Below are 26,778 nucleotides of genomic sequence, written 5' to 3' on the forward strand. Positions count from 1 at the left end.
TCATTAAGTGTTGCATGTAATATTTCAGGGTCAGTGGTGTTTCTTGCATGTCTAATGCATTCTCCTTTAATGAATCCTTTAAACACAGCTGGGCTATGAGCGCTCTGTCTGTGTAGATACTGAAAGTTATTTGTTGGTTTGATAAACGACTTGATATCAAATTTGTTAAAATTTGTGAAAATTGGCGACATCAATCAACCAAACTTGTAAGAGATTTATTAGGACCCGACACTCCAAACCACACTTTAAGTAGATATGTTTTTTGCATAGAGCAGATTAATATCTGATTTGAATTATGCAAGTAGTTGTAGAGTGTTTCGGCTATTAAGAAGCCTCATCAGGGGTCACGGACATAAATCATGGTGTTTGTTTTAGGTGAGACCGGATTATCTCGTCACCTATATTCTTGTGTTTGCTGTAAGCAATGATTGGTTGAGAATGAAATAAAGTTTTGCATTCTGGATTTCTAAGAATGGTGTTCCAATATTTTAGAATTCGTTTTTTCAGTCCTTTAACGCAAGGGTTAAATTTAGTAACCAGTACTGTAGGGTTACGTAATGACTGTTCTTTAGTCTTTTTGATGATGAGTTTTGATCGGTTTGTGTTGACCGTTTCCTTGATAATAGGATCAATTTCCCAAGTAGAGTAGCCTCGCTTTGATAAGTGCGTCTTGAAGTCATTAAGTGTTGCATGTAATATTTCAGGGTCAGTGGTGTTTATTGCATGTCTAATGCATTCTCCTTTAATGAATCCTTTAAACACAGCTGGGCTATGAGCGCTCTGTCTGTGTAGATACTGAAAGTTATTTGTTGGTTTGATAAACGACTTGATATCAAGTTTGTTAAAATTTTGAAATTTCTGTACTTTATAAACTGTAGTATCAAGGAAGTTGACAGCAGATGGAGAAATTTCAAATGTAAATCTTAGATGCTTGTGACAGTGATTGCCGATATTAAAGAATTCTTCTATCTCTGGTTGCGTTCCATTGAATATTATGAAACCGTCATCACGGTATCTGCCGTGGAAGACAATTTTGCTGGCATGACGAAATTGTGCCATTATATGCTTTGTGATTTGATACATTCTGATGTCACAAATCTCTGGACTGGGGACTGCCCCCATACTTGCTCCTATTATTTGTTTGTAATATTTTCCGTCGAATTCAAAGTAATTATTTTCCAAGACGCATTTCAGTAAGAAGTTTAGATCCTCAGGGTCCGGATATGGAATGTCTAATTGCGTTTTATTGACCTGTGTGTAAGCCTCATTTACTGATGAGAGAAGTTCCTTGAATTCCATGTTTGTGTACATGCTCGTCACATCATAAGTAATTAATAATGCGTTTGTTGGCAATGTGAGGCCTTCGATTTTGGTGATAAAGTCCGTAGTGTCTTTGATATAAGTTGATTGTTTTTGTACAATGGGTACAAGAAAGTAATCGCAATATTGTCCTATTTTCCTCGTTGACGTATCGCATTGCGAGATAATTGGTCTACCAGGTGGTAATTTCCTAATGCCGTTTATTAGAGCATTGTAAATGTTTGCTGGTATTTTGTGGGTTTTCGGTAAAAGGTACAAATGCCCACATTTGAGTGAAGGTTTTTTGTCATTAAGAAATTTGTAAGTTTCTTTGTCCAGTGACCCATTTGAATGCATTGCGGCAAGTTTATTTTGAATGTTTTCATGCAGTTTGAGCATGTTGGGTTCAGATACTTGCATATAGTGTTTAGATTGCAGTTGGCTTTGTGCTTCTAAGACATACTGGTCTTTGTTCATGATGACAATTGTGTTGCTTTTATCTGCTTTTTTAATAACAATGTCGTTGTTATTTTTAAGAGATAAAATAGCTTTTCTTTCAGCATTTGAGATGTTTGATCTCTTTTTTGCAATTTCCAAAGAGGAAAGTTCCAATTTTGTTTTATCTATATATTCCTCGAGTTCGCTGCATGTAAATGGCGGTTTGTAGCCAGATTTTGTGTTAAAGGGGTGAATGGCATTGTCGTCTCCGGTATGTGAAAATTAGCGACATCAATCAACCAAACTTGTAAGAGATTTATTAGGACCCGACACTCCAAACCACACTTTAAGTAGATATGTTTTTTGCATAGAGCAGATTAATATCTGATTTGAATTATGCAAGTAGTTGTAGAGTGTTTCGGCTATTAAGAAGCCTCATCAGGGGTCACGGACATAAATCATGGTGTGTGAAAATTAGCGACATCAATCAACCAAACTTGTAAGAGATTTATTAGGACCCGACACTCCAAACCACACTTTAAGTAGATATATTTTTTGCATAGAGCAGATTAATATCTGATTTGAATTATGCAAGTAGTTGTAGAGTGTTTCGGCTATTAAGAAGCCTCATCAGGGGTCACGGACATAAATCATGGTGTTTGTTTTAGGTGAGACCGGATTATCTCGTCACCTATATTCTTGTGTTTGCTGTAAGCAATGATTGGTTGAGAATGAAATAAAGTTTTGCATTCTGGATTTCTAAGAATGGTGTTCCAATATTTTAGAATTCGTTTTTTCAGTCCTTTAACGCAAGGGTTAAATTTAGTAACCAGTACTGTAGTGTTACGTAATGACTGTTCTTTAGTCTTTTTGATGATGAGTTTTGATCGGTTTGTGTTGACCGTTTCCTTGATAATAGGATCAATTTCCGAAGTAGAGTAGCCTCGCTTTGATAAGTGCGTCTTGAAGTCATTAAGTGTGAAAATTAGCGACATCAATCAACCAAACTTGTAAGAGATTTATTAGGACCCGACACTCCAAACCACACTTTAAGTAGATATGTTTTTTGCATAGAGCAGATTAATATCTGATTTGAATTATGCAAGTAGTTGTAGAGTGTTTCGGCTATTAAGAAGCCTCATCAGGGGTCACGGACATAAATCATGGTGTTTGTTTTAGGTGAGACCGGATTATCTCGTCACCTATATTCTTGTGTTTGCTGTAAGCAATGATTGGTTGAGAATGAAAAAAAACGAATTCTAAAATATTGGAACACCATTCTTAGAAATCCAGAATGCAAAACTTTATTTCATTCTCAACCAATCATTGCTTACAGCAAACACAAGAATATAGGTGACGAGATAATACGATCTCACCTAAAACAAACACCATGATTTATGTCCGTGACCCCTGATGAGGCTTCTTAATAGCCGAAACACTCTACAACTACTTGCATAATTCAAATCAGATATTAATCTGCTCTATGCAAAAAACATATCTACTTAAAGTGTGGTTTGGAGTGTCGGGTCCTAATAAATCTCTTACAAGTTTGGTTGATTGATGTCGCTAATTTTCACACCTGATGAGGCTTCTTAATAGCCGAAACACTCTACAACTACTTGCATAATTCAAATCAGATATTAATCTGCTCTATGCAAAAAACATATCTACTTAAAGTGTGGTTTGGAGTGTCGGGTCCTAATAAATCTCTTACAAGTTTGGTTGATTGATGTCGCTAATTTTCACATACCGGAGACGACAATGCCATTCACCCCTTTAACACAAAATCTGGCTACAAACCGCCATTTACATGCAGCGAACTCGAGGAATATATTGATAAAACAAAATTGGAACTTTCCTCTTTGAAAATTGCAAAAAAGAGATCAAACATCTCAAATGCTGAAAGAGAAGCTATTTTATCTCTTAAAAATAACAACGACATTGTTATTAAAAAAGCAGATAAAAGCAACACAATTGTCATCATGAACAAAGACCAGTATGTCTTAGAAGCACAAAGCCAACTGCAATCTAAACACTATATGCAAGTATCTGAACCCAACATGCTCAAACTGCATGAAAACATTCAAAATAAACTTGCCGCAATGCATTCAAATGGGTCATTGGACAAAGAAACTTACAAATTTCTTAATGACAAAAAACCTTCACTCAAATGTGGGCATTTGTACCTTTTACCGAAAACCCACAAAATACCAGCAAACATTTACAATGCTCTAATAAACGGTCAGTGCAGCATTAGGAAATTACCACCTGGTAGACCAATTATCTCGCAATGCGATACGCCAACGAGGAAAATAGGACAATATTGCGATTGCTTTCTTGTACCCATTGTACAAAAACAATCAACTTATATCAAAGACACTACGGACTTTATCACCAAAATCGAAGGCCTCACATTGCCAACAAACGCATTATTAATTACTTATGATGTGACGAGCATGTACACAAACATGGAATTCAAGGAACTTCTCTCATCAGTAAATGAGACTTACACACAGGTCAATAAAACGCAATTAGACATTCCATATCCGGACCCTGAGGATCTAAACTTCTTACTGAAATGCGTCTTGGAAAATAATTACTTTGAATTCGACGGAAAATATTACAAACAAATAATAGGAGCAAGTATGGGGGCAGTCCCCAGTCCAGAGATTTGTGACATCAGAATGTATCAAATCACAAAGCATATAATGGCACAATTTCGTCATGCCAGCAAAATTGTCTTCCACGGCAGATACCGTGATGACGGTTTCATAATATTCAATGGAACGCAACCAGAGATAGAAGAATTCTTTAATATCGGCAATCACTGTCACAAGCATCTAAGATTTACATTTGAAATTTCTCCATCTGCTGTCAACTTCCTTGATACTACAATTTATAAAGGAACAGAAATTTCAAAATTTTAACAAACTTGATATCAAGTCGTTTATCAAACCAACAAATAACTTTCAATATCTACACAGACAGAGCGCTCATAGCCCAGCTGTGTTTAAAGGATTCATTAAAGGAGAATGCATTAGACATGCGAGAAACACCACTGACCCTGAAATATTACATGCAACACTTAATGACTTCAAGACGCACTTATCAAAGCGAGGCTACTCTACTTGGGAAATTGATCCTATTATCAAGGAAACGGTCAACACAAACCGATCAAAACTCATCATCAAAAAGACTAAAGAACAGTCATTACGTAACCCTACAGTACTGGTTACTAAATTTAACCCTTGCGTTAAAGGACTGAAAAAACGAATTCTAAAATATTGGAACACCATTCTTAGAAATCCAGAATGCAAAACTTTATTTCATTCTCAACCAATCATTGCTTACAGCAAACACAAGAATATAGGTGACGAGATAATACGATCTCACCTAAAACAAACACCATGATTTATGTCCGTGACCCCTGATGAGGCTTCTTAATAGCCGAAACACTCTACAACTACTTGCATAATTCAAATCAGATATTAATCTGCTCTATGCAAAAAACATATCTACTTAAAGTGTGGTTTGGAGTGTCGGGTCCTAATAAATCTCTTACAAGTTTGGTTGATTGATGTCGCTAATTTTCACAAGTATGTAAAAAAAATTGAGGCAAGATAAAAAAAACCATTCTAAGTTTATGATTTTGTGACAAATCATTCCTCATGCATATATTTTCATGAATTTTAGAAAAAGCGACCTGAAGAATACTACACAGATGTATACAAACCTGGATGCCAGCAGTTCATTGCAAAATCAAAATTACCTAACTCTATTTTGACGCAACTTCAATTTTCTGACCTTTTTCATTTTTATTTCTTTTTGTTAAAAGCATTAAAATCAATTTTGATTGATTGATTGTATATTGTTGAACGCCCCCCTTGAGAATTTTTCACTCATATGGAGACGTCATCAATACCGGTGAAGGGCTTCAAATTTCGACCTATACTCGGCACTCAGGGCCATTGAGCAGTGAGGGTTCTTTATCGTGCCAACGCCTACCATTACACGGGACCTACGTTTTTAAGGTCATATCCGAAAGACCCTTGACTTTCACTTCTAGTGCCGAGCGCTTGGCGAATGAAGTCACTACCTATTTTTACGTCTTAGGTATGACGCGGCGCCGCGATCGAGAATCGAACCCGGGCCTCCCGATCACGAAGCGAACGCTTTACCACTAGGCTACCGCGACCGGTCCAAAATCAATTTTGTATTCATTGATTACGTATATGACCATTTATAAAAAAAAAAATTTGTTTGTTCAAAATCTTATACATGAAAAGAAATATAACAACACTTGCTATGGCCTTTTGTAAAAAAAAAAAGTGACTTCAATCACGTCAAGCCATGGACCCTGATCCAAATTAAATAAAGTGTTTAGGCGATGTGATAACAGGCCATAAGGAAATATTCCAAATAACTTATTATCATTAGTGATATATGTCCACGATTATGAGAAATCAACTTATATATCTCAAATTTTGTATATTCTTTCTATTCGTTTTATCGTATACTGGTAAGTTCTTTTTTTTCAAGTTTAGAAGCGGTGAGGGAATTTTCAAAGTAATACAGTGTTTATTTCATTAACATAGCTGAATGTCGTACTTGTAAATAGATATGCAGGAATGCCACAATTATTTAATTGTCTCTGACTATACATATAGATATGTCAGCAAATGATCTGTATTGTAATTGACCAGTAAGCGATGCTTTCATAACTTTAATTTCAGTTTTGAACTTGTTAGGATATCTTCTAAACACTTTTGTGTTTTATATGTTATAAATGGTTTGTCTTTGAATGTTTCTTTGATTTGGGGCTACCTTGATAAAGTGTGCCATTTTTTTCAGTATTTTCTTTTTGATTTTGTATTTGACAGGCTTTTATTTTGTAACCATGACCAATGGTTAACTTAACTTTCTATTTTTTTTTTTAATCAATATGAGTTGCTTTTTTTAATTTTTTTTTTATTTTTTACATTTTATTTTATCTGCTTTTCAATAGAGAATATTTGAACTTTCGACAGCATTTTTTGAATAGTAGAATCGCTTGTATTGCCTAAATGACGCATGATTTTGCCTCTTATGATTACAAAATGAAGTTGAAGACCAGTTCGATGAAGGATTTAAAGAAAGGCCTTAGAGGTTTTAACTTTCAAGTTAGTTAAATAGATATTGAAATCACGATCACATTGATATACGCGGTTTCCCCAAATTCCAACGCATTGCAGAGATAACGCTAAAAATAGCGATTAACACACCTGTGCGGTCTCCAGAAAAAGAGCCGAAAACCGGAAATGACGTCACACGTTGTGTATGCTACATGTGTTCAGTGTTGAACACAATGTCTAAGAGAATATCTGGGAAGTTTTGTGTAGCAGCGGGTTGTACGTCAACCAATCGTGACAATGTGTCTCTCCACGAGTTTCCGAAGGAAGAAATTCGCCCTGAAATTCGGCGACTGTGGATTACTTTTGTGAAAACAAAAAGAAAAGACTTCACAAACCCTACCAAGTATTCCGTGCTTTGTGAAAAACATTTCGCACCGAAGTGCTATCCTCAGGAATATTTGATCAAAGAATCTATGGGTTTCGAAGTAAAGAGGAAAAGTTTGTTACCAGATGCAATGCCCACAGTTCACACAGTTGATGTGTCTTGTCCAGAAAAAAGACCGAATCCTTATGCATCCCCCTCTCACCAGGGAGCTTCAGAGCGTCCCTCGCAACCCAAAAAAATGAGAGCTGCCTTTAGAAAACGTGAATGTATGAGAGTAAGTAGCATTATTTCTCGTTGTTATTATTACTTGTATACATCTTGATGGAAAGATGCGTGGTTCCATCCTCAGGTGGATCCTCCTTCATCAGCTGTTTCGGCGCTGTCCACTACAGCCTCCAGAGGTGCGCCGACTGGGGTGATCAAGTCCCAGCCTGGAACCACTTGGCTCTACATCACTGCTGTACTAATTCAGTGTCTGTCTTACTGTTGTTTTTCACATCACTGCTGTTCTACCTTTACTGTCTATCTCACTAATGTTTATTGTCTTTCCACTTATCTGCTCTTCTTCTCCACAACCACATGGACGCTGATTCTGCCTCCCTGCACAGATTCCCTATCAGCCTCCTTCTCTCTGCTCCCGTTATGCCAATGGCTCTCAGTGCTCTCCATATTATTGTGGAAAAAATACATTGAATTACTAAAGTTTTGAATATAAGTTAGCTTCTTATAAAACTTTTAACTATAAAATTGGGAAAAGGAAGAGGGGGGGGGGTATGACCGATAACGTACCAATCTGAATTATTTAATAATTTTAAAGGTTCTCCAGCCCGAAAGCAGTGCCAGCGTGAAAAATAATGAATCAGTCGAGACTGGAGCAGATTCATGTAATGACTTGGATAAATCTGAACAGGTACATTGAGTGCAATATTCAGAATATTTTATAATAATTATGTCTTAAATTATATTCACTTGTATTATCGTTCATTAATACTTTTTCAGAGTAAGACCCGGACTGTTGGGATGCAAGTTAACAGGAAGCCAGTATTTAAAAGATCAAAATACTCTCAAGTCAAGCCTCAATTGAAAGAAAAGGGTAAATTAAACTTCACATGTTATTATGCAACATTCTGCAGGCTGTTTCATATATATATATAAAATGTAGTACATGTGTAAATAATAATTTTAATTTGATCAGGAGTTCAAGTTGACATCAGAGAGAGACCCAAGATGATTAGTGCAGGGACTCAATGTAACAGGGATTTAGAAGAGTTCGAGCTTTCAAGAAAACGAAAAAAACCTAAATTGACGCAAAGATCATATATGAATGATGATGTTGACTACACTGCTCCCATTTACACAGATGAACGGAACAAAGACTCGGATTATGAGCCCAACTTATCAGATGACTCACTGTCAGACACCTATTCTGAAGAAAATAGGTAGATAGAAGTGTACCAAAATTAGATTTTTTTTTACTTTTCTTGCATTAGTGTACAAAATACAATTTTATGGATATTTTTTTCAGTCAAAGTGAAGGTACAGGAGTGTGGAATGAAAGAAAATTCATTGTATTTGAATCCAACCTACTCGAGCTATTCCGCTACTGTTCATCTTGTTCATCTGTGACCTTATTTGCTGTCAAGAAAATTTTAGGGTCCTTGGTTCAAGTTGAGCAAATATGTGGCAGTTGTGGACATCATAGGATATGGAACAGTCAACCAATGACTGGGTCTATTCCATCTGGAAATCTACTTTTATCTGCAGCTATTCTGTTTACAGGTAACACATCAGCTTGTATAATTTAACTTGTTTAATGAAGGCATTGGGGGAAAATGCTATAACTTTTTTTTTAATTTCCAGGCTTACTTCCATCAAAAGCTCTTAGGTTTTTGGAACATCTGCATATCCAGACTATTACAGCCAATACATTTTTCCAACACCAGAAGCACTATCTCCATCCCTCAGTTTGTAATGTTTGGAAAAACTTTTTAGGACAATTATTTTAGAAAATTGGCAGAAAGCGACAGAGCTTTAACTGTTGGAGGGGATGGTCGAGCCGATACCCCTGGGCATTCTGCAAAGTTTGGAAGCTATGCCCTGTTGGATATGGACCTTTCTCTTGTAATCAATATAGAACTAGTACAGGTACCTATTTTAATGGTCATATCATATACTTGTAAGTTGTATTTTATGCAAGTTAATATGATTTAACATCATTTATCCTTCACTTGTAGAGCAATGAAGTGAAAAGTAGCTATCACATGGAAAAGGAAGGGTTTATTAGGAGCACAAACCATATTCAGGAAAGAGGGATTAAAATCAAGGAGATCATAACTGACAGACATGTGCAGATTGTGAAACACATTCGAGAAGAAATGCAAGAAACAGTCCATCACTTTGATGTATGGCATGTAGCAAAAGGTAAATTAATGTTTTTGGCATTTAAAAAAGAAACATTTATTTTCGGGTAGACTTATATGTATTCTAAGTATTCATAATATTTGAAATTATGTAAATTATGAGGAGTAAGTAACGACTCAAAATTGTATTTTCATAAATCAGGATTAAAGAAGAAGCTGACTGCTATGTCCAAAGAAAAAGGGTGTGAACAACTTCAAGAATGGATCAGGAGTATATGCAACCATTTATATTGGTCTGCTGCATCAACTCCAGATGGAAATGGGCGGTTGATGCTGGAAGAATGGCAGTCAGTTGCTAATCATGTCCAAAATATTCACGAACATGATGGTGAACTTTATGACACCTGCCCGCATGGTCCTTTGGAAGGCATTGAACGACCCAAAAAATAGTTAATACCAGGTAATATAGCACATATTAGCAAGTGTTATTTTTTTCTGGGTTTAATTAAACAAAATTGTATCAGTTTATGCAAATACGTTTCATTATTTACAAGGATCAAAACTGGCTGAAAAGTTCTCCGACCTGGTCTTCTCAAACCAAATGAAGAAAGACGTCCCCAAATTATCACCTGGTTCCCAGACAGCAGCACTGGAAGGATTCCATGCAGTTGTCAATCACTTTGCACCAAAAATGATTGGCTTTTCATATCATGGGATGCTATCAAGGTATGTATTATTTCTAATAAGAGTCAACATATTAACAATTTTATATTTGTTTTTTTATATATTTTTATTCATATTCTTAAAATATCTTACAGACTTATTCTCGCTGCTCTCCATTTTAATGAAAATGGAATGAGGGAACAGGCCACAACCAAAGATGGGAAAAAAAGATTTGACATTGTGTTTCCAAAATTCAAAAGAGGGGAATACACAGTTCGGGAAGTTAAAGTGGAATGCACTTATGGTACAGTTTTCATAATTATACAATCAACCAAGTGAAAATAAATGTCACAAATACATATCTCTTTTGTTGCACTTTTATAACATGTCAAATTATAATTATTTTCGCTTTATACAGATTATGTAAAGAAACTGATGTCTTCGGTTGAGGAGCGGGCCTCTCAATTCAGCATGAATTCTAGTGTAGTTGTCCAGCGTCAGCCTGCACCTCCTCCTTTGTGTAGTGTCTATCACCATCCAGACAAGACTAAGGCAGTCGAGGAGAAACTATCGAGATTTAATCAGCAAAATTTTGGAGATGATGATTCCTCTGCTTGTTGCTAAAAATATCTAAAGTTCCTTGTATATTTAACATACATTCATGTTTAAATATGCACTTTGTTTAGATCCTTAACCTGGTTTGAAACCAGTATAATGTCCTGATCCACTTGGAAAAGTGTTTCTGATACAAGTGACTGCACAGGAGGGTAGAACAACCCTTACTTTCTTTCCCAAGTACCCCCATGCCCAGCGTGCAAGCTGTCGATAAGCTGTATATCTGTACATTCTGAAATGAAATTTCATGACTTGATTATAATCGTTTTTTAAATATTTATTACATGTTTTAATTGATATGCATGTATTTATTCAAATAATAAAGACAGTACAACAATAAACTTACTCTGATGAATCTGGTATACTTTCATTGTATTGTTGTCTATACTGATAATATGCAATTTGCAGAACATATACATTTAGACATGCTGGATGGAAACCAGGGTGAGATGTTATACAATTAATTGCATTTTCTGATTCTTCGAGTAGGGCATGCACCCTATCCACTTCTTGACAGCATACACACTCAGCTGCTGTAGGCATTACTATACAGTTTCCACATGTGCACCTGTATAGAAAATTTAAAGCTTACATTATACTTTTATCAGATCATTCATAGTGTTATTTTGTCGGGAAAAGCACGCCACGGATATAAACAAAAAGGAAATTAATTTATTAAAGTAGTTACCATTCGGTATTTTGAAGTCTGGTGTTATTATCATCGTAAGTGTTATTATCAACTTCAACAGACTCCTCATCAGAACTACTTGCATACGGTTCAAAACGGAATGGTGCAATTGAATTTGGGTCGGTTTCAATATTTTCATCGAAGCTAGAAGAACCACAGGATAAATCCAACTACAGTTCGTCCTCAGATACCTCTGATTCTACGTAATTATCCTCACTGACAGCTCTCTCGGCCATATCTACACACAACACGTGTATGCTAAACACATCGAGTGACGTCACGAAACTTGTGTACATTAGACCGGAAGTTACACTTGACTGGATTATCGATCGCCGAGGCAGGTGCAAATGAGCATGTTTATCTATAAATATCTCAGGAAATACGATGTCTTTTTTCATCGGGTTTTTTACATTGTCTTTTTTATGTAAAGCTCTGGTCATTCAAAATGCCTTGTATTTCTCTGTGGCCTATCTTTAATATAAGAGATTCTGATACGCCCGATGTCAAATCGGACACATTCACTGATATTGTCTCCATTGCTTGAGATAATTTCACTCAAAAACTTAGAACACGACTGTAACAAACTGAAATTCTTCATTACATTGTAAATAAATCCCCTGGGTTCACCCTTCCGGTAACTTGTGTAATAACCCTGTGGGGAGCCCCTAAATTCCTTTAGTTCCCATAGTAACATAGCAGCCCTGTGGGGAGCCCCTCGTTTTACTTTAAATAGTAAGGTTAAAGCGTGCTCTGAGTAGTACCCGGGAAAAACATCAGCCGATAGACGTGTTCGTCTAGTGCTACCAGGGGGCCTGTCCATAGAAAACCACATGGGTCTTATGCCTTATTTTCATGCCTAAAGTCTCTCTACAGAATGTTACAGAGTATGTAAACTGTCGGGTACTGAAATTCTTTATTTGAGAGTAGCCAATTCCATGTTATGGTGTGTGACAGAGACCGTAGCGTGTGAGTGAACTATGGCGGCCCGTACGACACATCTCTAAAACCAGTTCTGTGAGTTACTAGTATATCATCGGGCGGTGACCCTCACTGAACATTTCATTATCTGAGTTAAAGTTATTATATGAACGAAACATTGTGAAAGTTTGAGAATTATAACTATTGTGAATTTGGAAATAATTCTGAATATTTAGTTTCATTGAAAGACATTTCAAAGTGTTGAGCCTGGCGTCGGACCATTGTCTCTGGAACCCGAGAGGAACCCAGTGTGCCACGCAGCCCGTTATTAATTAACATTGTTCCGTGCAGCCATACAAAAAGGAAACTGTAAAAATCTATTCTTAAAGGATTTCCGCACTTACGGAAGGACCAGGACAAACGGGACCTATTCATACCAAGGGACATGCGCACTGACTGACTGAGGACCAGGACCAATTAACAAAGACATTTTCAATTTATTTTATTTTTGTACATTTTTTTTTGGTTAAATTCTTTGTTAAAATTTCTGTTTACTTTGTTCTTTAATTTTGTTATTAAATTTTGTTAAAATTTTAAAGTTCTTCTTTTGATTTTTGTAAGTTCATCAGGGTGTATAACCCACACCCTCACAAATGGTGGCAGCGGTGGGATACATCTGAGCTTGCATAAATCAAGAGGTTTTTTTTGTATTTCGAAATTTTGATTTTGACTTTGTTTATTTTGTATGTTTCAGTTCAAACTTTCACAATGTCGCACATGCCAAAGTGGATGTCCGAGCTTATCGAGAAAGGGTCAAGCGTCACAGAGTGTTTAGAGATGTGGCGTCAGGAGCAGGAGGCAATGAGAGCTGAGAGAGATCAGGCTAGAGCTGAACGAGAGACAGTAAGAGCAGAAAAGGAAGCTGAACGAGAGCTTGAGAAAGTAAGGTTAGCTCATGAAAGAGAGGAGCGTCAGGCTAAGAGAGACATGGATAAGTGGGAGGCTGAGAAAGAGATTAAGTTGAGAGAGTTAGCTCTTAAAGAGAAAGAGTTAGAGAAGAGTAAAACTGGTCCCTCCCCCCAGAGCATTCACACCCCTAGTGTAAAGTTACCTAAATTTGAAGAAGGTCAAGACCCTGACGTTTTTCTAAAATCTTTTGAGAAAATAGCGGGGTTACAAAAGTGGGATCAATCTCAATGGGCGGTTCGTTTAGTCCCAATGCTATCGGGTAAGGCTCTTGAAGCTTATTCTAGATTGTCAGATGAGGATAGCGATAATTACGATGCTATAAAAACTGCTATTCTTAAAAGGTATGAACTTACCTCAGAGGCCTATAGGGATAAGTTTAGGCAGTGTCGACAGTCCAGTGATGAATCGTTCAAAGATTTTGTGGTTAGGACAGAGAGGTTCTTTAATCATTGGTGCGAAAGGGAAGAAATTGGTTCAAACTTTCATAAGCTGTTTGATTTGATGTTGAGAGAACAGGTGATAAGAAGTTGTTCAAAAGAGTTGCAACTGTGGGTACTTGAACACAGTCCAAAGTCTATAAAAGAAGTTATAACTTTGTCAGAGTCATTTCAGGTTGCACATAAAGGCAGTTATTCAGGCGGTGGTCGTGGTAACGCAGGGGAAAAACCGGGTGCAAAACCAAATAAGTTTGGTTCGGTTCAGTCCCATAAAGGTAAGTTTATCTCGCCTTTAGATCAGAGGAAATGTTTTAAGTGTGACAAGGTCGGGCATATTGCTCCGAATTGTCCATTGCGTAAAGTTCAGTCAAAATCTCCTCTGAATCAGAAACCAGGTAACCACAAGTCTAATGAACAGTTTGGTTTGTGTCTTGATGAGACAATGACAGTATCTGAGGATTCTGATAGTGTTCATGAGAATAAAGTGGTGGTTAAGTTGTCTGGTGTATCGATTACTGATGATTCTGCTTTAGAATTAAGTTGTGAAACAGGTTTAGATTTGGTGAGTGGAGAAGTCGGTGGACATGTTGTCTCAGTTTTAAGGGATACTGGTTGTTCAACGGTGTTTGTCAACAGTAAATTAGTTTCAGATGAGGATAAGACTGGGAAATCAAGGGTAATTACTCTAGCTGACGGTACGAGGAGATCTTGCAGTGAGGCAATCGTAAGTGTGAATACGCCATACATTTCAGGTAAGGTACACGCTCTATGTCTAGATTCTCCTTTTGCTGATGTTATTATTGGCAACAATGTGAGCATTGTAGTACCTAAGGAGGCAGACCCTTTACCCAGGATGGAGAAGGTGGACACAGTCGAAGATGACGCATGCGGAGCGGTCCAAACTAGATCAGAGCTAAGGAAACAAGAGAGGGCAGAAAAACCAAAAACGGATGATTTGAAAGCATCGAACACCGAAAATGAAGGTATGTGGTGTAACAGGGAGGAATTGATTGAGCATCAGAAAACTGATGAGAGCTTGAAGTCAATTCTAGATATGGCACAAAATGGACCATATGAGGGTAAGTCATATTTCATCTTGAAAAATGATTTATTGTATAGAGTCTTTGAGAAGAATTCTGATGAAAAGGTCTTCCAGATTGTAGCTCCAAAGAAACTGCGCAAGGGTATTATGTCATTGGCTCATGACACACCATTGGCTGGGCATCTTGGAAACAAGAAAACCAGAGAACGAATCCTGCAAAACTTCTTTTGGCCGGGTATGTATGTGGACATATCACGGTATTGTAAGTCATGCTCTATTTGTCAGAAGGGGATGCAGAAAGGGAGAACACCAAAAGCAAAACTGGTGCCAATTCCAAAGATAGACGTTCCATTTTCCAGAGTCGCCATCGACTTTGTGGGTCCATTACCAATGACAGAAAAGAAAAACAGATATATTTTGGTATGTATGGACTATGCTACTAGATTTCCGGAAGCATTTCCGATGAAAACTCAAGACGCAGAAAGTGTGGCAAATGCGCTTATGGAAATGTTCTCAAGAGTAGGCTTTCCTAAAGAAATTTTATCAGACCAGGGAACAAATTTTATGTCATCACTCATATCAAACCTGTGCAAAATGCTAAAAGTGCGTAAACTGTCAACTACCCCTTATCATCCTCAAGCTAACGGGCTAGTAGAACGATTTAATGGGACTCTTAAGCAAATGTTGAAAGCATATGCAGTTGTAGAGCCATTTAAATGGGATGTTCATTTACCATATGTACTCTTTGCCTACAGAGATGTCCCAAATGAAACGACAGGTTTTACTCCCTTTGAACTTCTTTATGCCAGACATGTCAGGGGTCCACTAGACATCTTAAAGGAGCAGTGGGAAGAACCAACTGAGGAACAAGCATCAGTCCTAAGTTATCTCATGGAAACACGTGAACGAATGGAGACGGTACGTAAGTTGGTAACAGAAGTGGAATCCCATGCAAAGAAAAAACAGAAGAGATATTATGACAAAAACGCCAGGAGCAGGAATTTTGAAGTAGGTCAGAAAGTTTTAGTGTTATTGCCAACAAGTACTTCGAAACTATTGGCGCAGTGGAAGGGTCCATATGAGGTGACAGAAAAGGTAAGTCCAGTTGATTTCAGAGTCAGGGTGTCCAAAAACAAAGAAACTGTTTATCACGTCAATATGCTGAAGGAATGGTTTGAGAGAGAGTCAGAGGAAAACAGTAAGTCTGAAATAATGGCATGCTTGAATGTTATTTCCAGTTTATCTAGCAATGATGTTCAGATAGAAGACGGTGTGGTATCGGATAAAGTCCCGGCCCTTCAGCAGACAGAATCGTCAGCCGACGTACTGTATTCAAAAGACCTCACCACAGAGCAAAGGGATCAGATTCAGAGGTTAGTGGAAGAATTTGGTGATATTTTTACAGATGTTCCCAAGAAAACGCCTTTGACGAAACACTCAGTGAAAACGTCTACAGATGTGCCCATCCATATGAAACCATACCCGATTCCATATGCCTTACAAGATCAAGTGAAGCGGGAGTTACAGCAAATGATGGATCTTGGTATCATTGAGGAAACAGACAGTCCTTATTCAGCACCAGTCGTCCTCATTAAGAAAAGTGATAAGTCGTTGAGATTCTGCGTCGACTTCCGGGAGTTGAATAAAGTAACTGTATTTGACCCAAGACCAATGCCTCGAATAGATGACATTTTGATTAAGATCAGTAAAGCAAAATTCATAAGCAAATTGGACTTGACAAAAGGTTATTGGCAAGTACCATTAGACGAGGATGCAAAACGGAAAAGTGCATTTGTAACTCCATTTGGACATTTTAGTTTTACAGTAATGCCGTTCGGGATGGTGAATGCACCGGCCACTTTCGTTAGACTGGTAAGTAAAGTTCTTACAGGGCTGGAAGATTTCACAGAGGCTTTCATTGATGATATTGGTATCTATAGCAACAGCTGGACAGAACACCTTGAGCATCTGAGAACAGTGTTTTCAGCGTTGAGGAAAGCGAACTTAGCAGCTCGACCTACAAAATGTGAGTTTGGTTTCAATGAACTTTGTTTTCTTGGTCATACTGTAGGAAGTGGAAAAATCAAGCCAATGATGTCAAAAGTAGAATCCATTCAGAACTTTCCCATTCCGACAACCAAGAAAAAGGTAAAGTCATTTTTAGGTATGATTGGGTTTTATCGGAAGTTCATTCCTAATTTTGCCACTTTAGCACTTCCGCTTACAGACTTGACGAGCAAGAAAACACCTAGCAAAATTAAATGGACAAGCGAACTTGATCACTCTTTCCAAGAACTAAAAGGTAAGTTACTATCAGAACCAGTTCTTCGAAGTCCAGATTTCAGTAGATCATTCATTTTGCGCACAGATGCAAGTGCATTCGGGGCAGGTGCGGTGCTAGAGCAAGAGTTTGAAGACGGTAAGCATCCAATTTGTTTTCTTAGCAAAAAGTTCAGTCCTGCGGAGAGAAATTATGCTGTAGTAGAAAAAGAGTGCTTTGCTATTGTGTGGGCGGTCCAGAGTCTCAGAGTCTATCTAGAAGGTAAACCATTCAAAATTGAGACTGATCATGCACCTTTGCAATGGTTACAAAGGTCAAAATTATCAAATCAATGTTTGTTACGTTGGAGTCTTCTTTTGCAAGAGTTTGTGTTCTCGATTAGGTATATTCGTGGTACACAGAATACAGTAGCAGACTCACTATCGAGGTTATGTTCAGATGATGTGGCTGAGTAATTATCTGAGATTACTTTTGTTGCAGGTATATTGTATATATAATGCTTTGTTGTAAATAGTCTGAGTTTGTTTATTTTAATTTTCAGTTTGTAGGTTTGGTCGGACTAAATGGTCTTTAGTCTTATAAGGGGGAGGTATGTAACAAACTGAAATTCTTCATTACATTGTAAATAAATCCCCTGGGTTCACCCTTCCGGTAACTTGTGTAATAACCCTGTGGGGAGCCCCTAAATTCCTTTAGTTCCCATAGTAACATAGCAGCCCTGTGGGGAGCCCCTCGTTTTACTTTAAATAGTAAGGTTAAAGCGTGCTCTGAGTAGTACCCGGGAAAAACATCAGCCGATAGACGTGTTCGTCTAGTGCTACCAGGGGGCCTGTCCATAGAAAACCACATGGGTCTTATGCCTTATTTTCATGCCTAAAGTCTCTCTACAGAATGTTACAGAGTATGTAAACTGTCGGGTACTGAAATTCTTTATTTGAGAGTAGCCATTTCCATGTTATGGTGTGTGACAGAGACCGTAGCGTGTGAGTGAACTATGGCGGCCCGTACGACACATCTCTAAAACCCGTTCTGTGAGTTACTAGTATATCATCGGGCGGTGACCCTCACTGAACATTTCATTATCTGAGTTAAAGTTATTATATGAACGAAACATTGTGAAAGTTTGAGAATTATAACTATTGTGAATTTGGAAATAATTCTGAATATTTAGTTTCATTGAAAGACATTTCAAAGTGTTGAGCCTGGCGTCGGACCATTGTCTCTGGAACCCGAGAGGAACCCAGTGTGCCACGCAGCCCGTTATTAATTAACATTGTTCCGTGCAGCCATACAAAAAGGAAACTGTAAAAATCTATTCTTAAAGGATTTCCGCACTTACGGAAGGACCAGGACAAACGGGACCTATTCATACCAAGGGACATGCGCACTGACTGACTGAGGACCAGGACCAATTAACAAAGACATTTTCAATTTATTTTATTTTTGTACATTTTTTTTTGGTTAAATTCTTTGCTAAAATTTCTGTTTACTTTGTTCTTTAATTTTGTTATTAAATTTTGTTAAAATTTTAAAGTTCTTCTTTTGATTTTTGTAAGTTCATCAGGGTGTATAACCCACACCCGCACAACGACATTAACTGGCCTTTGCCCGAGAGGGAATCTATGTTTCAATGAAAAATAAAACATTGTCACAATTTATAAATTTATATGGATTATCCGCTGCATCCTTATCCTGAAGATAAGGGCATTGACATTTTCTTCCAATCTCTTTGGAAGAAAAAGAAACTTCTCTGAAGATGGAATTCATGCAAGAATCCATCAAATTTTTAGAGACAAAAATTCTAGGCCTCCTACTGAATAAACAGAAATCAGACAGGAGGCTTTAAAAATTTGGAGCAGGTACTTTTATTTTTGGGCTCATCCCGAAGAGAGCTGAATACTCGGATGAATGCAAATAAAGCATAAACTTTACTAGGAGCCGTTGGATTGAAAAACAAACACAAATCCAGTACCGGTTTCTCATATAGAGGAGACAAAGGCAAAGGACATAAAATGAGAAAATGTTTGCCTTATTAAGTGAATAAACTGTTCATTCGTATTGTATTAAAATTTTAGTGTATCACACGCGGCTGAACTGATGATAGTGTCCTAAAGTGACTCTATTTTCCCACTGTTATAATGTGATCACACTCAACACAAACGAACTAATCCCTATGGGAATATTTCAGTTCTTCAAATTGTCATTCGCTTATGATTTCCTACTCTGACAAAGTTAACATGTTCTGTGAATTATCAATGAATATTTCCACTTCTAGTTTTGTTCTCTGTGATAACTATTTAAAAGTAAGCAGAGTCGATTTCTTGATAATTCTACCAGAATGTAAATTAGGCAGGTCGATAGGTCAGGAGCTAAGAGGCCTAATATGCATGAAAATCTCGTGCGCATCTGTCTTTGTGTTTGACGCTAAGGAGGCCAAATATGCATGTACATCTCGTTTGGCTGCCTTTGTGTTTGACGTCAGTGGGCGATAACTGTTGAAATTGGCATGGGAGTCCTTGTATAATTTAAATCTATGTCTACATTTTTAAAGTCTTAATCTTCAATTTAATTTCACAATGAAATGGAAATATAAGGAATCACTGTCTAGTTAGTATAGTATGCCATGGCCAGCGACATCAACAATAGTGGGAAACATGGGGTAATTTACGAAGCCCGTTATGCAAATTATCTATTGTTTCCCACTATTGTTGATGCCCTAGCATACTATACTACATTGTAACTAGACAGTGATTCCTTAAATAAAGTTTTTTTTTGCAATTTTGCAATATCATTGATAATGCCTTTTGGTAATGAAACTGTGTCATCAACTTTTTATTGCTTAGTTCAACATGAGTACATCTGGATTATTTCATTAATGCATACAGAATTGATACGCATGCGCTGTCATTGGTTTTACCACGTGCAAACATTTGCTATCATTTTCACTTACACAGCCACCAGAATGGCACGTCGTGTCGATCGAAACATCAGAAGAAGAAAACGATCTATAAACGATCTATAAGAGCAATATAATACAAAGCCCGAAAAATAGAAATTTTACTCGGATGTTCTTTATGCAAGGGAACATGTATCCAATTTGACCAAAAATAAATGAACAGATAGTGAATACTTATTGCTAGCAAAAGGGGAGAAATTAATCCCAACACCTTCAACAAAAGTTGTAAAAATGACTTAAAGATTTTGATGAACTCACACGTGAAATGAGATGTAAATTAAAGTTCAGGACCAAAGACGATGAAATTTATCCTTTCTAGACTAAAAGTGGATATGAACCATCTAAGGGAATTGGTGTACTTGAAATCTACTTCAATCAGACAAAACCTGACCATTCAAATATTTGAAATAAGGCCAGGACAGATTATTTGGTCAACAGAGAGAGGGAATAAAAAAGACATGTTTATGAAAAAGTGTAGGTTAATTTATTGTTTAAAATTGAAGATTACTATCATTTTTAATAACAAGAAAATTTTTTTGCAAAAATGTATCTCTTAACAATACAAGAGGCCCACGGGCCTCATAGGTCACCTGAGTATTGTGTAACAACTTTCAAACAATTAAATTTGGTTCGTGTTAATGGATTTTTACTATATAATCAATAGAGCCCCGCCATAACACCAGAATCCCCTACCCCTGGGTTATAAAATTCACAATTTTGAAAGAGGCATTCTTTCTCATCATAACTATGCACTTAGTTTAGTTAATACCCAAAAGCAGAGAAGAAGATTTTCGCAGAATAATGCATCTTCACTATATAATCAATAGACCTCTGCCCTAACACTAAAACCCCCGTCCCTGGGGCCATAAAATTCACATTTTTATAGGAGGCACTCTTGCTCATCATAACTATGTACTTAGTTTATTTATTATCCAGAAGCATACAAAAAGATTTTCAAAGAATTAACGTATTTTCACTATATGATCAAAAGAGCCCCGTCCTAACACCAAAACCCCTGACCCTGGAGCCATAAAATTCACAATTTTATAGGGAGCACTCTTGCACATCATAACTATGTACTTAGTTAGTTTATTTAAAACCTAGAAGCAGAGAAGAAGATTTTCAAAGAATTAATGCATTCTCACTATCTAATGAATTTAGCCCCGCCTTTACACCAGAACACCTGATCCTAGGGTCATAAAATTCACAATTTTGGAAGAGGCACTCCTGCTCGTCATAACTATGTGCTTAGTTAGTTAATTTCATACTCAGAAGCAGAGAAGAAGCTTTTCAAAAAATAAATGCATTTTCACTATATGATCAATAGAGCCCCGCACTTACACCAGAACCCCTTACCCTGGGGCAATAAAATTCACAAATCTGAAGAGGCACTCTTGTTCATCATAACTATGTACTTTGCTAGTTTATTTAATACCCAGGAGCAGAGAAGAATATTTTTAAAGAAATAATGCATTTTCACTACATAATCTTTATAGCCCCGCCCTAGCAATAGAACCCCTAAACCTGGGCCCATGAATTTCACAATTTTGGTAGAGGACTCAGTGCTCATTACAATCATGCCAACAGTTTGCCTGCTTGATGTCCAGGAGTAAAGAAGAAGGTTTTTAAAAATTGCAAAAATTTTAGTGGTTTTTACCCCCACTCCTTAGCCCAAAGGGGGCGGCGACCATGAAACATTTTTTATTCCCCTTTACCCATAGATGCTGTATACCAAATTTGATTGAAATCGGTTCAGTGGTTTCAGAGAAGAAGATGAAAATGTTCAACTGTTAACACACGAACTACGACGCACGACGACGGACGAAAACGGATAGCAATAGGTCACCTGAGTTACTCAGGTGACCTAATAAAAAGGTTATCATTTTAAAGAAAGAAGTCTCCAATAGAGATTGTGCAAAATATATTAAACATATACAATAAAGCAATAATTAGCTAAAATCATGGTTAATGGCTAACTTTTAGCATTTTTTTTTATTTCAGAATTGTAACTTGACTTAAGAACACTGTTGTAATCAGCATAAAATTGTCACCTCTTTTTAGATTAATAAATGCATTTACATCCTTTTTCCGTTTCCGTTTCAGAAATCTGGGACATTAACTCTTGAAATAGCCGAATTGATTGTAAATAACTATTCGATAATGGCACTTCTGACCTTTACGTGGGATATAGGCGTTTAAACCATTTTACACGGTCAAGATACCGCAGAATATGCCTCAATACTCTTCAATATGTTCTGTGAGCTTGGTGTGTTCAATGTTGAAAAAAATTATATGTTACGTATGGATCACCTGGCTTTTTTCGAATGGGTAAACCTTATTTTGATAATTTCTGTAAGTTTTCATTTTCTAACAAGTGAGGGACATCTATATAATCCAAAATATACATCTGCCTGTCAACTAATAAAAATTATCTTTTCATATTTCTAGAGAATCAATATTTTCGAGAACGCTCGATACGAAGAAAAGTACGGGAGATTTTGAAGGTATTTTGTTTTATAGAACAAATTAATTATTATAATATATACAACTGTTAAAACAAAGTGAAATTAACATAAATTCATAGTCATTTTGAAATTTTCACAGTGTTTAAAATCGGTTACATTGATGAAAATCAGCGCACTAAGTGTCCATTTCCTTTCTTTGGTGTTAATTGTATTTCTCAATGTTCTTTTGAAAAGGAAAATTGCCACCATGTGCATGTATGTTCCGCCAATACGGAAGGTATTATTATGTATATTTAAATTTTAAACAAATAGATTTTACCAAATTTCTAAAAGAAATTCCAATTTATATTGATATTCAAAGAATCCTACATTTTATTTATGTAGGTTCATAGTTACAATGATTTAAAAACCTTGCTTTTTATAGATTGTCCCCATGGGTATTTTGGAACATCATGTGAACAACCTTGTCGTTATCCAAATTATGGCAAAGATTGTTAGGGAGAATGTAAATGTACCGGTAGTTCGGAATTCTGTAAAAATATATTTGGATGTCCAGGTAAAGAATTAGAGCTGGGGTTTCAGTTAAGGTCAGACGACACGTTCCTCATATATATGTTTTGTATCTCTTGGTATTATTAAAAAATATTCATATTTGTCATTGTCTTCTGATTTCTACACTGTTTTCAAAATGTTTTTAAATTTAAGTACACCAAAATTGGTGATAAAGGTCATCCAGAAGATTACCCATAAGGGATATATAAGAAATTTTACCCAATGGTAAAGTCTCCAAATGCCTGGTATGGTACCCTAATTTTTTGCAAGGAATCTTGTTTAGGTACCTATACTTCAATGACAAATTCTTAGGAAAAATTATATATTTATGAGGAACGTGTCGTCTGACCTTAAATGTTAAATATGAAGATATAATTACGTATATCCAAGATAAGGATACTAAAGGAATGCTTTAACGTGCATTATTAAAAAAAATCTTTTTAAGAAAAGTGGGGGTTAATTGAAAGCACAGAAAACGTAGATGATACGGTGTATTACCAAATAAATATACAGTCACCTCATCCGAGACGCTCAACATTTTAAAACAGTTACATGCTACATAATATGAGTGACACCAAGTTTGTTACAAATATGGTTAACATGTAGATAAAGAAAAGTGATAGATCTAATATTAAATATGTAAACAAATTCAATTTGTGAAGAGGTCTTAAACACCAATCCCTGGAAATTCCGCATGTGCAATAAGGTGAATTGGAACTGTAGGCATCCCCCATTGACCGGTCACATCTGCCGTTAGCACTATCTTCTAATCAATTAGATGGAACTTTTCGAAATAAATTCAATTAGCGTTAAAAGCTAGTTGACATAATTAAAAAAATATGAGAGGTTTCGCGCAAAATTTACGCGCAAAAAAGCTAAAAAGTGGCCTAATCTCTTGACGATATGATATGATATGCAACTTTGATTATTACATATAAAGACAAATAGTTATATATTGACATCTCAAATTTATCGATAAAAAGAACATTCTTCATGATGTATATTTGTAAATGTACAATTAACCTTTAATTATGAATAACTTCTCCCACCTTAACCCCATACACAAAAACATAAAAATTAAAAACTTAAAATTAAGTGGTCTTCCGTGCTTAAAAAGTACTTTTAGTGAAATTATAACAAAAATGACTTTAAGTTTCTTATACTTTAATAGTCATTTAAAACAACACAGACACACACTTCGTTATCGTTGACAACTTTATCACATCAAAACACTTACAGTCATCAAGACATTTGGTTGAATAAAACAGATAATTTGACGTCTACTTCGTTTGGAGAATTAGTGAAGAAGAATACCGTTTTAACTCCATATAGAGGTAAAGCTACTACATCACCTTATATCAGAAAAGATCCGTTTTTTTACTTTAATTTGCACATTTGTAAAATAAATATAGACTTAATTGATGATAATTAATTTCTTTTTACTTAATTTATGTGATGATTATCTTTATATATATTCGTTTAAAAAATTGAAGAAAGTTTTTATTTTGTAGATCTTGATTGCGTAAACAGAGCGTTTCGCGTGAGCAGAAAGCCTGTCCTTTTCAAAATAACTATAGGAATGATTAGTGTTGCTTGTATGTTTTTCAGTCTTTATCAGATTTGTAGCAACACTGGTGTGTGTCAGAAGAAAAGAAACATTGAAATACATATTGTATAATTTGTTGTTTATTTATACGATATCACTAATCACTTTTTATTCTTAATTTACTAATAAATATAAGATTTTTTTACTCAGTGTTTCAAAAGAAATACATAATAAACTTTCAGTTTGTTTTAGTATTTAAGAAATGACGAATCTTTAACAGCGTCTTGTACTACATGTATTTTCATATCATTCCTTACTAAATTCTGTGTAAGTTTTTAAAAATGCATATTGGTTGGTATTTCTTGGCTTTTAAAAATATGATTTTCAAAATGAATATATATTTTATAGAAAAGAAGAGATCTGAATGGAAAACAAAACTCGTGCATTTGCCTTCCGGCCTTCCGCCAAAGTCAAGGAAGTATGAAAAAAAATCTTCCTTAATCATTACTAATGCAAAAATGGACATCCAAAACCATAAATTACGTCTATAATTCAATTAATATTTAAGAGGGGACCTATGTCATTCTAAGTCAAAGCAGTGTTATGTGACGTCACAATAGCGACGTTGGTTTTTATCTGTTGACTTTTGCAACTCTGATATAGGTTAAACATTGTTTATAATCAATAACGTACAAAAAGAAAATTTATACATCATTAATAGCAGTTTTATTTGAATTATAGAATTTGTTAATGTAAGAATTCTCTTCCTTTGGCTGATGATTTATAGCAATTTCAGATGTGAAAAGATACCTCAATAATATGCTGATACAAGTACAAAAAGATAAGATAAAATTCAGCAAAGAAGACGGATTAATCAGGGTAGTATGTTTAATTTCATGTTTACCATTAATTGCTTTTTCTCGATAAAACTAAGGAAAAAAATGTACGTGTACCTATATTTGGTTATTAATTAGTACATTTAGATTTAATTGTATAAGTTATTCCTAGTTATGATAGGTGTTGGTTGTTGACGGGGAAGGGGGAGGGATAGAAACAGAATGATTGGGATGAAAAAGAAAAGATTAAAACGGTGTAAATTGTTAATAATCAAAATAAAATTCTTGTTTTCCGCAAAATAGTTTTATATTCAGATGTTTGTCAGTGCTTACTTACCTTTGTCTTAGTGCAGAAAGGTCAATGTTTATGACACAAGAGTACGAAAATAAAAGAAAATTTCATATTTCTCATTTATTTTATCATAGATGTATAAATTTTTCTTTGTTAAAATAAAGAGATAATTCATTTCTTTCATAAAATATGAGTTACAACATTTTCACACAAAGAATCTTTAAGATATTACCTATTATGCATGTCGAAATTTAAAAAAAAAAATACGACAAGAAAAATGGGGTAATACTTACATAGTGCTCTATTATAATTTTTCATACGAGATTAATTACAATGTTTTTACCTTTATTTTAAAGATACAAGTCAAAAAATGTAAATACTTGTTGATTTTAAATGTGTTTTGACATTTTTGGTTCTTTTTAGCACATATTTGGGGTAGTACAGTAATGTCTGAAAATAATCTATTTTTAGCATTTCACACTGTTTTTGCACTTGCTCCTGTGTAAAAATAAGCATATAAAGGTGTTGTTTTTAATACCTAAAAGTTAAGAGCAAGTTGCCATGACAGAAATGTCGAAGTTTTGAAAACTTCACACAAAGACTTTTCGGACATAGGTCCCCTCTTAACATTTATTATGTTAAGGTTTATTTGACACAAAAATGTACATACAGTAAGTACATTTCTTGATAAGGTTAATGTACATTTGACGTCAAAGCTATAACGTCTTACAATTGGCAACCAATAATGTGGATTTGAGAAACTTAAAGTTTGACCATGTATGGAATTTTTATTATTCCCCGTTTCAGGTATCGATGGATAGCATCAACGCTGATGTACTTGTGCTTACCTTTTTTTATTTTCCCGGTAATTCCAGGGTTCCTTACCTCTCGCTTGATTTAAATTACTGCGTTTGACATAGAAATT

General features: G+C 35.8%; 4 protein-coding genes and 1 long non-coding RNA gene across 5 annotated transcripts; 4 read left to right on the forward strand and 1 right to left on the reverse strand.

Moving 5' to 3' along the window:
- The first annotated feature begins 6,948 nt into the window (after nt 1-6,948).
- On the forward strand, nt 6,949-10,043 carry LOC134263113 (uncharacterized). The gene is made up of 8 exons (XM_062745423.1): nt 6,949-7,507; nt 8,051-8,143; nt 8,233-8,326; nt 8,429-8,672; nt 8,759-9,012; nt 9,094-9,197; nt 9,468-9,654; nt 9,796-10,043. The coding sequence occupies exons 1-8, from the start codon at nt 7,061-7,063 to the stop codon at nt 10,041-10,043; spliced, it is 1,671 nt and encodes a 556-aa protein (XP_062601407.1). The 5' UTR covers nt 6,949-7,060.
- On the forward strand, nt 9,254-10,880 carry LOC134263108 (uncharacterized). Its single transcript, XM_062745421.1, has 6 exons — nt 9,254-9,378; nt 9,468-9,654; nt 9,796-10,053; nt 10,148-10,319; nt 10,412-10,560; nt 10,675-10,880. The coding sequence occupies exons 4-6, from the start codon at nt 10,195-10,197 to the stop codon at nt 10,878-10,880; spliced, it is 480 nt and encodes a 159-aa protein (XP_062601405.1). The 5' UTR covers nt 9,254-9,378; nt 9,468-9,654; nt 9,796-10,053; nt 10,148-10,194.
- Nucleotides 10,881-10,971: 91 nt separating this feature from the next.
- LOC134263111 (uncharacterized) lies at nt 10,972-11,880 on the reverse strand. The gene is made up of 3 exons (XR_009991184.1): nt 11,560-11,880; nt 11,218-11,439; nt 10,972-11,103 (listed from the first exon to the last, which is right to left on the reverse strand). It is a non-coding gene; the product is annotated as an uncharacterized LOC134263111 (long non-coding RNA).
- A 1,365-nt stretch (nt 11,881-13,245) lies between these two features.
- LOC134263114 (uncharacterized) lies at nt 13,246-17,661 on the forward strand. The gene has a single exon (XM_062745424.1). The coding sequence runs from the start codon at nt 13,246-13,248 to the stop codon at nt 17,659-17,661; it is 4,416 nt and encodes a 1,471-aa protein (XP_062601408.1).
- Nucleotides 17,662-22,265: 4,604 nt separating this feature from the next.
- Nucleotides 22,266-23,141, forward strand: LOC134263109 (scavenger receptor class F member 1-like). The gene is made up of 4 exons (XM_062745422.1): nt 22,266-22,490; nt 22,611-22,666; nt 22,767-22,904; nt 23,052-23,141. Exons 1-4 carry the CDS (start codon nt 22,393-22,395, stop codon nt 23,123-23,125), a joined length of 366 nt encoding a protein of 121 aa, XP_062601406.1. The 5' UTR covers nt 22,266-22,392; the 3' UTR covers nt 23,126-23,141.
- Nucleotides 23,142-26,778: the final 3,637 nt, after the last annotated feature.

The sequence above is a fragment of the Saccostrea cucullata genome, unplaced genomic scaffold (genome assembly GCF_032062105.1).
Source record: "Saccostrea cucullata isolate Sc308-1 unplaced genomic scaffold, CSIRO_AGI_Scuc_v1 ctg498, whole genome shotgun sequence".
Lineage (NCBI taxonomy): Eukaryota > Metazoa > Mollusca > Bivalvia > Ostreida > Ostreidae > Saccostrea > Saccostrea cuccullata.